Genomic DNA, 14,184 nt, shown 5'->3' on the forward strand with positions numbered 1-14,184 from the left:
AATTTGTGTGACAATTTATGCTTTACCTTTAAAAGCTGTGTTGATGTAATTTTATGTTTTAGTGAAACTTCCTTTCCTGTTATAACAAGTCAGTCAATCTTGATATCAAAATTATTGTATCATACTAACAAAACTATTTCTAAACTAAGCATTCCATGGACATTTGAAATATTGACTTCAATCTACCGACCACTTCACATCCATGTTATCTCAGGACAACGCCCAGTCAGGTAAACTGACCAATGAAAAGTTCAACCTTTAAAAAGGGAAGTCACATTTCTTGGATTATAAAAACCCAAGATGAACAATCACACCCTGCTTGTTTGTAGGAATTAAACGGAAGTGAATGCGTCATTTCTAAATTATTCCTCTCAACCTGCAAATTCACTGAGCGTCCGGAACATTGACGAAAGATTCCGTTGTTCTATTTTCGTTGGACGATAAGGAAACTGTTGACTGTACCCTTCTTCAAGCCGACCAAAGTAACTGCGATTTGCTATATTTTTAACTTGTGAACATTGGCATATTGTGGTTGAATTTGTTACGTTTGATTTTAGTTTGCAAATTATTGAACCTAGCTCTTGTTAGGATTATCCTACCATCGCATAATCTGTCCAGTTGTCTCTTGAGGCCTATCTCTCTCTCTCTCCTAACCTTTCCCCTCTCCATGTGCTCTCCCATTGTTTATGCCGCTTACATAACGGTATAGGACCTACTGTCTCAGCCAAACTAACCCAAAACGTATCTGATATTTGTTCATCCCAATTACATTTGCTTAAAATAAATCATTGTGTATAATATTTGCGTATCCCTCCTGTTATCTGATCTGCTCTACCTTCATAGAATCCACTACTTAAGATTAGACTGATTATTACGAGTGCTATCATTCAATATTATTTGTACAGCTGTCTTGTTGGCCACAGCTTGGGTGAGACTCAGGGCTGATCCTGATCCAACCAACCAGCAGCCAGCAAGCTTAGCAGGGGAGTTGTGTGTGAGTACTTGTGGAGGTTGAATATTAGGGGGGTGGATGCATTGCAGATGATCTTCAGATCACATGCCGGTAGCCCAGCGAACACGGAGTCAGAGCAGACACATTGGGGAGGTGAAGTAGCCTGGACGAACAGCTGCATGGAGCACTCTTGATGTTGTGTGGAGAACACCGGCAAGTCGAAGTATGTCTCTTGAAATCCAGGTTGTCGCCTTGGTTTCTCGCCGAGCGAGAGGCAGTCGCAGAAAGGATGTGGCCGGGAAGAAAAGCAGCTCCCTCTTGTCGGGATTCTGTTTCGGGTAGTGAGAGGACCCTCCTCGAGGACCTGTGCACCAGACAAGCCTGGATTATTTTGTTGATTCGGAGAGGCAGAGGGCCGGAAACAGCTGTGTGTCCACAGAGTAGCAGTGGTAAAAGAGAAGCCTCTGGATTTGAAAGACCAAGCCAAGTGATCTGGTGTAGGTGGAGAAGAGAAGGGGTGCTAGCTCAGGTCCTTGTGGGACTTGAAGAACCAGGGGTCGGGGTGGTGAAGTGGATACCTTCCAGAGGACAAAGCTTCAAAACTTGAACCAGGAGAGAGCCGTACCAGTGATACTCATATTCAGCCAGTGTGAAATGAGCAGCCAGGGGTAAACAAATCTGGAAATAATTTATATTATACATGTCAATAAAATATACTGCATCAAGTTGAGCCCGCTGGTAGTCTTCTCTTAGTGCTTGACAAAACAATGATTCGGTGTAAACAATGATTCGGCCACGTGATGAAACTGCCAACTTCTACTGGACCTGGCAAAACTTGAATGCAAGCAAATTGTCTCTCCTACAATGGGAAGTAAGTGGAAAGCAAACAATTGTCATTCACAGAGCAATATGTTGTGTCAGCTGGAATGCTGCTAAGTATCGTAACATGGTTAGACACAACAGGATGTGTTAGAACAACACAGCCATTACCTGCTTATAAACCCATGATGAACTTCCAAGTCTTTAATTAGCCTTCAAAGGACAAAATTGACCATAATTCTAATTATGACTCCTTGTTTCAACAAAGCATCGATAACAGGGAAAGTATTGATAAAGAAAGTGTTTTGTCCATCTCTTCATAAACGGAGTGACTAAGTTCAGTTGAGTTCTGGATTTTAATAAGTATTTATCACTCGCAGATTGGGAGAGAAAACCAGACCTCTGACAACCCCAGTCTTAGGTCTCAATCATGTCTCTCTCCGCTCTGAAGGACAGAGGACCATCTTTTATAGGGCACAAGAATGTAAACATAGATTGTGACAGTCAGGAAGTTTTAATGTTACAACAGTCTCAGAGAAAGAGATTCACAGCTCCCAACACATGACAACTCTCTGACCAGAGAGTTCATACTTGGAGCTCTCCTTGTGTATGTTGTTTGAATGTTGACAGGTTAGGCGGCTGTGACTTTTCCTTCTTTCTTTCTTTTTATTGGAGAGAAGGTGAAAGCTGTTGCACTTAATTCCGAATGTTTTCATTTTGCACTGTCAGTGTTGTCGAGTGACCCATTGTAAAATTATATTACATCATTCATTGGATTGCTGTGCTGGCTATGCAGTGTCAGTCCTAGCACCTTCCCACCCCCCCCCCCCCTCCCCATTTCCCGAGTGCAATTGTATGCACTCGGGAAATTGCCAACCCACCCTTCATGCTGCCCTAGACGGCTGCCTATGTCGCCTGTAGGAAGGACTGGCCCTGTTGCTATGTACTACATGACACAATTACAAGGCAGAGCATGAGTGTGTGGGGGGATCAGGTAGGGCTTGGGCCCCCTCCGAACCAGCCAGCAGGCCTACTACCAATTTAAGTGAGCAAACATTTCGTCCCTCTAATAATTCACATGCACTTGCTTCAATCAATCACCAAAAAAAACATTTGGATGGGGACCGAGGTTGTGTCAATCAGAGAAATCCCTTCATGGTTCCTCCAGAACCTCCAGACTGATTGAACAGACTTCTCAGAACACCCGTCGTCTATTGACAAGGGGTAATTCAGCGAGGCAAGTGTGTGTGTGTGTGCAGAGAGGTTAAACACACAGGCTAGAGCTACACAGAACTCCCAGCAACATCGACACAACAGGCACAGTATAAACCCAAAACGGTGGTCCCTGAACGGTCAATTGTACAGGAACCCCTGCTTAACTGATTCTGTTTGGGATGTGAGTGATACTGGGGGAGATGTGTGTGTGTTTGTGTGTGTGTGTGTGTCTCAGGTGGGGGTTGGCTTCATCAGAGCCGGGCTATTGCATTCTCCAGCCTCCTAGCCATGAAGCAAACACAGTCTCTGCAGCCACCTAAAGCTGTTACAGACCCATGGCTTTGGAAGGCTTTGGCAGTCTTTAAACAGCATGAGGACTTCAGTTTGAGGGTCACCCATCTTTTAGAATGGATCAAGTAGCCCTCTCAATTGCTTTCTTAAGTAGGCACACATCACTAGCACTGCAGTAGAATGTTGTTTTTTTCAGTGTCTATATTTCTGAAAAGACGCGCTGAGATGACAATGGACGGTGAAGCTTTGCCAGTCCCTAGGACAACCTAATAAGAGCCTGATAAGGTTTTCAGGCAGACAAGAGGAAGGGCAAGACAACAATATATAGTCCATGAAAGGCTTGTAAAACATGCTGGGAACATTATGTGCAGAATCGAACAAAGTACTTTCATACCATCAAAAACGTCTGTCTCAATTCTGTGCAGCCCTGCTTTGAGTGTGTAATACCTCTGGATGTCATAATTTATATATTTGACAATTTGATTGCAATTATTAACTTGAATTTGAGTTCAACGCTTTTGAGTAGGCCTTGAAGAGGTATGTCACTAACCACTAATCAATTAACAAAAGTTGAAGATTACAACTAATGATTACTTTTGAATGTTCTCGATATGATAAATTGTGTTTGATCTATACCCTGCTATATTAGCTCATGAGAATAGGACCCTTTGTCATGTCCAGGAGAGAAATTCTATATACCGGTATGTATTATGTTGCTTGTAGCATTGAAAAACTGTCATTATACTGTTTGCTAAAGCTTACTTATGCCTGCATAGCCATAAGTTAATCATTTGCAAGATGTGTGTAGGTAGTGTAGGTCCGAGGTCACAATGTTACCAAAGTGTATAATGCCATGAAACTTTGAATGAGGAAAATAGGAGGAATGTCGAGGCTATCTCGGAGCCTATCTAAAGACTAAACAAAAGCTATCTAGCATCATGAATGAGGCGTCTTCTTTCAGTGCTTGCAAAGCCATGTTGACTCTCCCATATTGTGATACCATTTAACTGCCCTTCATTCCTGTATTCATTGTCCAGTCCTCTGAGATGCTCATCTGGCATGTATCAGACACCTGCACCTTACAGATCTGTAATACATACTTTGATTTTGCCTTGAACTCGTATTTACCAATTGACTTCATTCTTTCACAACAATAGGGCAGACAAGAGACTACTTCAGCCTGTAATCACTCAGCAGCCTGAGAGGGCTTGTTTCCAACATCACGATGACAGTGTGGATATCCTGATGAGTGAGTGACCCTCTCCCTACAGGCAGTGTCAGCTGGCTAATCATTACACCACCAGGCTGTATAACTACACACATGGAATCCTGCTGACTCCTGGAGAGCTGACTCAGCAATAAAAACAAGGCCATTCAGACACACAGGAGTTCAGCTGGCTTCAGAATCAGAAGGGATTTTGGTCGCCATGAATGTTTGCACAAACAAGGAATTTACTTTGGCAGGGAGGTGCATACATTAAACATATAGGAATATTGAAACTTAAATATGTGGACTAACTATACAAAAGGAGCAAAGTCTAACTAATACTAAGGGGGGTCTAGCAAATACTAAGGGGAATAAAAAAAAATATATACAAATAGTCATAATTTACAATCTAACCTAAAAAAAAATTTAAAAAAAACTGGGACCCAGCAATAAGTCCTTTAACTGGGACCCAATCAGGAATAAGGCCAATCAGGAAGTTACTGTACAGCAGAGATTAAGTAGGAAATCAGATAGCCTATGCTTGGAGGTCAGGTTTTCTATAAGAAAGCGAACTAAGAAGTTAGCTAATCTGCTAAAATGGTAACACAGTTAGTGTGACACAGTGGCACAGGGCTTTCGCACTGCTAGGTTTGATTCCCATGTGTGGTAGTGATGGTACTGTTCTCCCCAAGCTCAGGTGGGCTTGTCTGAGTGGAGTGTTCATTGATTGATACATTGACATTCAGTCTCCGGCTGTCTCACAAGGTTACTGGCCCCCTAGGGTGCAAAATGTCAGGGGGCGCTCTGCAATAACTTGCACCCCCTCGTGGCATCGACAGAGCTGTGTTGCTTTTTCTTTTATCGTGCAGCGGAATATGCCAGATTATTATTTGCTTGTGCAGTGCCCATTTGAATTGAATACTTTGTCATCTGGCAAACCGGGTGGGTCTTTGGGGATATCCTGCCACGCGGAATATACCATATTGCTCACCTGACCTCGAGCTCTGAACGGTAAGAGAACGCCCCTTCTACCTTCCTTGGGAAGTGAGCGATAATCACAGCAGTCTACATTCTCCCTCCAGACGGATCAAAGCGCTGGAGAACATTTACGAGGCCATGAGCTCATGCTCACACTGAGGCAGTGTCCTCTGTGATTGGCCAGTTCAATGGGGCCCAAATGAGGAAAGGTTTTCCTGAATATCACCAGCACATTAACTTTCCTACCCCATGGTGATCAAACTACCAGCCATTGTCACACTCATCTAAGGGACAGCTATAACAAAGGGCGGCCCTGCTCCACCCTGCCTTTGGTAAGGCAGATCACGCATTCCATTCTTCTCCTCCCAACTTACAGACAAGATCTAAAAGATATTGGTTCTGCGTACGGTCCAATGCTGGAGTGATGATTCAATTGCTGCTCTCCACAACTGTTTTGAAACCACCGAATGGCAAATGTCCGGTGTTGTAGCTGACGATGATAGTTCATCATCAATGTGTTTCATTGAGGAAGTCCAGATAGGGCTGACGGAAAAGCCATCAGAGATGCCAACAAAGCCTAGAGAGACAAGCTGGAGTCAGTCCCAGCTCTGACACCACACATGTGGTGTGGACAGCGCTCCATCACAGACTACAAAGGGAGAAATTGCTGTGATGCCCAGACCTCTATTACTACGAGCTCTACTTGAGCGTACGCTCCACACACAGTTTGAGGTGAGCAGCACTACTTGTCGGTAAGACCAATTGAGAAGGATGACAGCACTCTGTCCCCATCCACAGCTGACGTGAGAAGAGCTCTGAGAAGTGTCAATCCTTGGACGTCCTCAGGACAGATGGCATTCTAGGCCGTGTCCCCGGGGCGTGCGGCGGTAGCAGATTCAACCTCTCCCTGAACTAGTCTGCAGTCCATATCTGCATCAAACAGACGATTGTCCCCTTACTGCAGGAACCTTCCATCACCTGCTTGGACCTCCCTGTAGCACTGACCTCCATCATAATGAAGTGCTTAGAGCTGCTAATCTGATCCCACATCTGCTACTCCTTTCTTAACACCCTGGACCCCTTGTCATTCGCATTCCACCCCAACAGATCTACGGACGATGTCATCAACCTGGCAGCACACACCGCCGTCTCCCACCTGGATAAGGGCGACACATACGTGAAAAGGATGCTTATGCATTACAGCTCAGCATTACATACAATGGTGCCCCGCTAAAGTCATCCCCATTCCCCAAGCTCAGGATCCCGGGTCTCACCTCAGGATCCTGGGTCTCACCTCAGGATCCTGGGTCTCAAATCAGGATCCTCGGTCTCACCTCAGGATCCTGGGTCTCCGCTTAGGATCCTGGGTCTCACCTCAGGATCCTGGGTCTCACGTCAGGATCCTGGGTCTCCGCTCAGGATCCTGGGTCTCACCTCAGGATCCTGGGTCTCACGTCAGGATCCTGGGTCTCCGCTCAGGATCCTGGGTCTCACCTCAAGATCCTGGGTCTCCGCTCAAGATCCTGGGTCTCCGCTCAGGATCCTGGGTCTCCGCTCAGGATCCTGGGTTTCACCTCAGGATCTTGGGTCTCCGCTCAGGATCCTGGGTCTTACCTCAGGATCTTGGGTCTCCGCTCAGGATCCTGGGTCTCACCTCAGGATCCTGGGTCTCACGTCAGGATCCTGGGGGTCCGCTCAGGATCCTGGGTCTCACCTCAGGATCTTGGGTCTCCGCTCAGGATCCTGGGTCTCACCTCCTCCCTTTGCAACTGGATCCTGGACTTCCTGACTGTAGACGGGTGGGGGTGGGGAATCTAAAATGAATCCTAGGGCTCCAAGTCTGTGAGGGCCGGCCCGGGGAGTTTGAATGTTCTTTCTGGACATACCTACATTTACATTTAGTCATTTAACAGACACTCTTATCCAGAGCGACTTACAGTAAGTACAGGGACATTCTCCCTGAGGCAAGTATATAGCACTTTTCATACAAGAATTGCAGCTCAAAGTGCTTTACATAAAATCAACAAAAACAATAATACAAGTGTAGATCTAACTGGCCGCACTCTATCTGCGGTCTTTCGAATATGTCTTAGATCCGAGCTGCCACTTGCAGTTTCTAATACACAAACATGACAAGGGGGTAGACAGGACGGGAATACATTTTCAGCATAACATGAGGAGAGAGAGGAGAAAAAAGGCAACCCCAGACTATGCTCCTAGAGGAGTACAGTGTGGGAACAGGCACAAAACACCTCAGCACATAAGCACATATATTGTACAACGTTACTGAACCACATGACTTGCAACGGGGAGGGGGGGAGGGGTATGGACAAGCAGCATCTGGACCTGCAGCCATACTAGGCGCTGGTCACAGACCCTCCAGCCACACCGGGGGAACAAGCAGGCAAAGGCATTGGATGGGGGAAGGGGTGTGTGTGAGTGTGCCTGGGTTGGCGCCTTCGCCTAGGCCACAATCAGTCAGAGTCTCAGTTCGCAGATAGTATTGCCATGGAGACATCCTTGGTCATGACCCAAGACAAAGACGCAATCCACAGGTGAAAGTTAGTGTATGAGTAGGTCTGGGTTGTCACCATCGCCTAGGCCACAATTAAACAGTTCTCAGTTGGCAGATTGTATAGCCATGGAGACAGCATTGATCAGGTCCCAGACAGAGACAACAATCCTCAGGTGTCTGTTGGAAGGGGGTAGGGAATGCAAGAGAAGTCTCGCTGCAGCGCTCTTCAGGGGAGTTGTTGTTTCAGCAAAGGCCTTGGCCAAGGCCTGTGCTGGTTAGGGTGCCGAAAGCAGATAAGATTGGGGTTGTTTGGTCGAGTAGCCACATTACAATTTGCATGTCTACTCTTTTTTCCGCCGGTCTCCATCGGTCCAATCATTTCGGCCAGCCTTAGGGGGCTTTTTTTTTTTTACAGCTGTAGCCGTTTCCTCAATTTTTCGATATCAGGGCAGCGCCTAATCCAATCAGCAAAAGCCTGTAATCGTGGATCCAAATAGGTAGATGTCTTCAATGTCCTCCACAGAAAGCACCGCTGGACACCCGACGCATCCATCGAGTAGACAGCTGTGAACGTCCCGTCAGGACAGTCAGGTTCCCCCGAACCCAAGTTGGTGTCAATTGTATTAAGAGACCAGCTGATCAAATCCATGATTTTTAGTTCGGAGAGCGGTGCGGAGAGAGTCTCTCAGTATAAGACACAAGACACAGGACTAGACAATACGATAGAAGCCAAGCAGGGAAGGTCAGGGGAGGAGAGGGAGAAAATGCGACCGCCTTCGTCGAGAGCCAAAGAAGAGAGGTGAAGTGCCTTGCCCTAGCAACCTTCTGATTAATAGCCCGATTGTCTAACTGCTCAGCCATCCGACTCCCACTGTGTTCTCAGTGTGGTCGCTCCGGCACACGTGTGTTATGCTGTTAGACTATTAAACATTTCTTATTCAAGTTAGGTAGCCCGTTACAGTAAAAGGCAAACTAGGAAGTTAGATAGACTGCTAAGACACTAACTAAGACAGTTGTGGGAACCACAGATTCATCAGTCGGCCAATTCACTACTAATCTATGAACTTTAACTGGCTTGTGTTTATGTGAATATCACTCTTGTTCCTGATGTTCACCCCTGTACAATATCACAGCAAAAAATAATAATAATCCAACCAATTGACTTGGCCTATCTGGCGCACGAGCCTTACTGATGCCTTAAAACCACCTTCCAGACACTATACAACCTGGCCACAAAGGCCTGACCCCCTCTCAGTGGTCCTCTTCACATAGAGAAGAATACCCCAGATATCAGGGGATGTGAGAGATAGAAATCCTATCATAATTCCCCTGGAGATTCTCCTTCCAGATCAATAGAATGCTTGAGAGGACAATCATTTGATGATAGGAATGGGGATTTTGCTCACAACACACGCACGCACACACACACACATGCTCTTTTCATTTTAAAATGAAAAGAACATGAAAAAAATAGACAAAACCCATCCTGTCCAGGCAGTTTTTGCAGATCGATAGAATGCTTTTTGAGCACCGGCAATTCCAATGCCTCAGGAACTGTGTGTACGACAACCGGGTGTGAGACTAACAGAAGTGGGTGACTACCTGTGTGTGTGATCACACGTGTGTAACTACATTTGTGTGTGACAACCTATGTGTATGTATGTGATTACATGTGGGCGTGTTAACACCTATATGACGTGTGACGTGTGTATGACTAGCTGTGTGTCTCACTACGTGGGTGAGTACCCGTGCATGGGATTATCTTGGTGTGTGACTATCTGTGTGTGATTACCATGTGTATTTAGGATAATCTGTGTGCATCGTGGCATCCCCATAGTATAGATCCTCCCCAGTGCTTTTAGCTGCATGTACACCAGCAACACCAAGTGGGTAGCTAGCGACACCAGCCGCCTCACGGCCGGGTCATGGGCTGGCTTTGTCTGTGTTCTTTTGCCTCCTCGTCTCCTAAACTGTGTGAATCTCAACCCAGTGTATACCACAGTGGGGTGCTGTACAACGTGTGTGTGTGACTATAAATCCATTTCCCTACCTGCTCAAACAAGATGGGACCCGGTCGAGGGCTGGAGCTTCCACTGACTCATACAGGACCCAGGAGTCCTTTTACCTCAGTAATTCACTCAAAGTATTGTACAGAACCTTTCAAATGACAGGGTACCATTTCTATAGATGTATATGTAACATACCCAGTCAATGAAAACACTCTCCCAATGATCCAAACTCTAAGATTTATTGAAAACATTGATTACATTGATACCACATTTAGGAAACGCCAGCCTTCCTACAGTTGTCAGGGTAAGGAAACAGGAAATAAACATCTGGTACCATGATGGGTATCTGAATGCTAAACCCACACACAAACTATTCAAATGTAATTATTCCTACCAATGTCATTGTAATCTGCATACTTGAGCATTTAAGACATACACACATACATATTCTTCTGAGGCAGTTTCCTGGCTTCGACATATGTGGGTTCGGGTTGAGTATGGTACAGCATTCAGTTGTTGTTTTTTAAACCCTGATAACAATAAAGTTGCTCCATGGAAGTTACGCTCACGATGAGAGTACGCAAAACTTTCATTTGTTGTTGTCTATAGTGCAGTCATTTTTTGCAACGTGTCAAGGCATTCGCATGTCTAAGCCTCTAAACATACAAAAAGAAGTGATTTGATTTGATGTTTTCATTTTACGGACTTTCTGTCCTGGAGGGCAAACAGACTTAATTCATAAGTCGATGATTGGCTGGACATGATTGGCTACTTCACTCCCTACAATGTATTCTTGGCGATGGCATTGAGATTGCGGACTTTGTTCACATCTGCCACCTTCAGGCCATACTCAGGTGCCGCAAGAGAGGCTCCCATATTAACGCAAGAGTTCCTGGAAGAACACGGACAAAGACACGGACAAACACACATTCAGTACTTGCCAACAAAAATACATCAGAAGTCTTGCCAGCATATTGTTACTAAAGATAGATGTCTAGTAGCTGCGTCAGACTGCAGAATAAAACTTGGTATGAACTGGAAGAAGGAACCTACCGGAATTTCATTGCTGAGTCTTGACTGGAGCGGGCTGAGCAGTGGAACTCCTGAGCTCCAGAACCTTCTAGAATCCTCTGAAGGTTCCGTTCAGTGATACCACCTCCTGGTCTCACACAAACACACCCACCAGCATATTGACACACAGTCATAAAACACTTTTGCTATTGCAATTAGTATATCAAAACTCGAAACTTGTATATTTATTCAAACATCTCATTGTATGTTTCCAAGTCCACTTCATTACAGTTTATTAACACGGTACTAACCTGGCATTATAACTATTCTGTCTTTCGCCTGTTGGATGAAAAAAAAAGTGTTTTATCATATATACATACATACATACACACACATTATATATATATCCTACAGAATGGCTTCTCACACACACACTAACACATTTGCGTACACACACCCATGATGTTTACACACGCACCTGTTCCACCAGCCGCTTAATAAGAGACAGACCTTCCAGAGCAGAGCTGTCACAGCCACTCGTTAGCACGCGCTCAAACCCTAGTGATATCAGGGTCTCCAAGGCAATCACAGGATCGTGAACCATGTCAAACGCTGCAAAAATGAGGACAGAAGGTCACGTGAGTGATGAATAGAAGGACAGAGTCACAAAGAGTACATCACTGAAAGAGAGTAGATATATATATGCCAATCAGTGTCTGCGCTTTAACTAATCAAACAAGCCTGAGATGAGTCAAATCAATGTTGGTATATTAAATCAATCTCCATTCCTGAGAGAAAGAATTCTGCCCTGCATCTTTAAATGCCAATTCATCTAATTAGACTTGTACAGGGAGTAATGTTTGAATGAGTTGAATATATACATTTCAGGATGAACCGTTACACAATAGCTAGTCCAAACTCGAGACAACGAGCATACACATCTCCTTGGCTGCTTGTTAAACGTGTCAATTTGCGCTATGCTAATGACTGTGTTGCTCAGAAACCAAACAAAAACATCAATCTCTTCAATAGAATATCTGAATTCCGTGTCCTTTTACCTCTGTGAAAAGTGACGGGCAGGGGTCGAACAGCAGCTGTTGAAGAGAGATTGGAAATGAGAAAAACACATTGGACATGCAAAGGAAGATGCAAAGGCTCCCTCCAGACCGACGTGACTGATTTTAATGAGGCCACCTCGAAGACACCAAATCCCAGAGGGGCCATAAGGCCCAACGGTGCCTTTGTAGCCGTCCGCGTACCTTTTTTCCCAAAGCATAAACCAACCTGGGCTTTGAGATAGGCCCATTTTAGAAAGGGAAACACAAACACAAACCTACCCAGCAGCTCCATGCAGAGCTCGGTGTCCACCCTGCCGTCCTCAGTCAGCGCTCCCAGAACCAGGCCGTCAGCTCCGTGGCTCTTCACCATCTCGATGTCCCTCCTCATCACCTCCACCTCGCGGTCCGAGTACAGGAAGTCCCCCCCGCGGGGCCGGATCATGACGAACACGGGGATTCTCACGTTCTGCTTCACCACCTGCAGCAGGCCTGATCGGAGGTCAAACCCTTTCCGCTGGCTTACCGCGTAGACCACTTGAACGGGTTACACTTCACTACCAAGCAATAATGGGCTTGTGCCGGACACGTGCGTTCGGGGGACCCAAGATTGAACTTCGGAGTGGGTAAGTGAGGGAGGAGGGAATACTGGCGAGTGACAAGGTGATCATACCTTTGACAAGTGCATGGGAGGAAAAAACTCTCTGCGGTACTTCTACAATCTGACTACGTTAAAGGAAAACAAGATTGATAAACCCTAAACAGTGCTTTTCTGCTTGGTTTGTATAATTATAAGGTCTATAGCAGGTGCTTCAGCACACCCAAGACAGACCAAAGCACCCCAATAGCATTCCCAAAAATATTGCACATTTATTAATAGTATTTATATATCATATACACCTCCTAGCACCTGCATTAAAAATGATCTGGCACCGCCCCTGCCTGCCTTTGATGTAGACTTCTATTCATTTACACAACTTGAGCTAAGTAAGGATGGCACAGAGTCTCGCCAATACGTTCGTGGGAATGAAGAAAAAAGTATTTTATTAGAGCAGCATTATCAATAAAGACCCTTGACAAATCGATGAAAGGCAACTCAGTTCCGAGATGTGGGTGTGTGGGCTTACCTATGCTAGGCGTGATCCCCCCTTCTAGAAGACTGGAGCACAGTTCAAGGCGACTGGCACCTGAAACAGAAAGTAGGCTGGAGTATAAGTAAACAGTTAACTCCAGCAAGAACTCTGTCTAGTACGGCCATGGCCATACACTTACAGGGCTGCCAACTTTTTCAAAAACCTTGGCGTGAGATTTGGTGCGAGGGGCGAGCTTTACCACCGTCCCCCCTCAATGTAACTCTCGCCATGGAGTGGAGGGAGAGGAAAGGCAAGTGTACACGGCTGTTTGCGTGTCAATGTTGCTTCACTCCGTTAACCTGCGCGTCTTCCGTTAATGTTTACAACGTTAGATTGGCTACTTGTTTGGCGTTGCCTTTTGAACGTGAGATATACAAGGTGTGGCGTGAGAGCATGACAAATGGTTGAAATGCGTGTGTCACACGGCGAAACCGTGAGAGTTGGCAACTCTGCTCTTACCTCCTCTCTCTGCATTGACGGCTGATTCAACCGAATCCACACACACCTCCATCAAGAAGCTTTCTGCCATCTACACACGCACACACAGTGTGGGAAATACAGAAGGGAAATGTACATGCAATAGATTGTTCATACAGTGTTCTCAGTTGTCAGATTAGGTAAACTATATACCATTCAGTCTGGTAACCTTTGAATGGTGGGTTGAGCTAGCTAAGGCGGGAAGTGAAAACTCTCACTCGAAATGTAGCTCCTCCACGAGACTAACTTTAGTGGCACCGACCAGCGTGTGGCTAGTTGCCAGACTTAACTCACGCTTAAATGTAAAGTTAAAGCGATTGGAAAACCAGTTGTCTGGCTCTCTACCTTTCAGACGGTCAAAACGTCGACTGTTTCAACATAAATTCTTCGGCTGACATCGCGTTCCATTAGCTATGCCTGGTCGATTATCTATATTGAATTGTGCGGTCCTTCTCGTAAACATGTGCAAAGGAATCAAACTAGCTGACTAGCTACATTAAATAACGAAAATATACAATTAGT

At 45.4% G+C, this 14,184-nt stretch overlaps 1 protein-coding gene across 3 annotated transcripts; it reads right to left on the minus strand.

Annotated features, from left to right (window-relative positions):
* Positions 1 to 10,206: 10,206 nt before the first annotated feature.
* Positions 10,207 to 14,146, minus strand: cutc (cutC copper transporter homolog (E. coli)). Of its 3 annotated transcripts, none has more exons than XM_084709818.1 (9): positions 14,008 to 14,146; positions 13,645 to 13,714; positions 13,180 to 13,239; positions 12,335 to 12,544; positions 12,056 to 12,091; positions 11,476 to 11,609; positions 11,309 to 11,336; positions 11,040 to 11,145; positions 10,207 to 10,878 (listed from the first exon to the last, which is right to left on the minus strand). In XM_084709818.1, exons 2-9 carry the CDS (start codon positions 13,712 to 13,714, stop codon positions 10,767 to 10,769), a joined length of 756 nt encoding a protein of 251 aa, XP_084565944.1. In that variant the 5' UTR covers positions 14,008 to 14,146; the 3' UTR covers positions 10,207 to 10,766. The 3 variants fall into 3 exon arrangements, with proteins under 3 accessions (XP_084565944.1, XP_084565945.1, XP_084565942.1); XM_084709819.1 differs by having other exon boundaries at positions 13,881 to 14,014; XM_084709816.1 differs by lacking the exon at positions 14,008 to 14,146 and adding an exon at positions 13,816 to 13,941.
* Between the last annotated feature and the right edge of the window lie 38 nt (positions 14,147 to 14,184).

The sequence above is a fragment of the Hypomesus nipponensis genome, chromosome 11, assembly GCF_054491055.1.
Source record: "Hypomesus nipponensis isolate SF chromosome 11, ASM5449105v1, whole genome shotgun sequence".
Taxonomy (NCBI): domain Eukaryota; kingdom Metazoa; phylum Chordata; class Actinopteri; order Osmeriformes; family Osmeridae; genus Hypomesus; species Hypomesus nipponensis.

What these genes read in the sequence shown, in the direction of transcription:
- cutc (XM_084709816.1), bottom strand. An exon ending in GGGGATCACGCCTAGCATAG is followed by an intron (nt 12,545 to 13,179) that starts GTAAGCCCACAC and finishes ACCTCCGATCAG; the next exon opens with GCCTGCTGCAGGTGGTGAAG. An exon ending in GCTCTGCATGGAGCTGCTGG is followed by an intron (nt 12,092 to 12,334) that starts GTAGGTTTGTGT and finishes TCTCTTCAACAG; the next exon opens with CTGCTGTTCGACCCCTGCCC.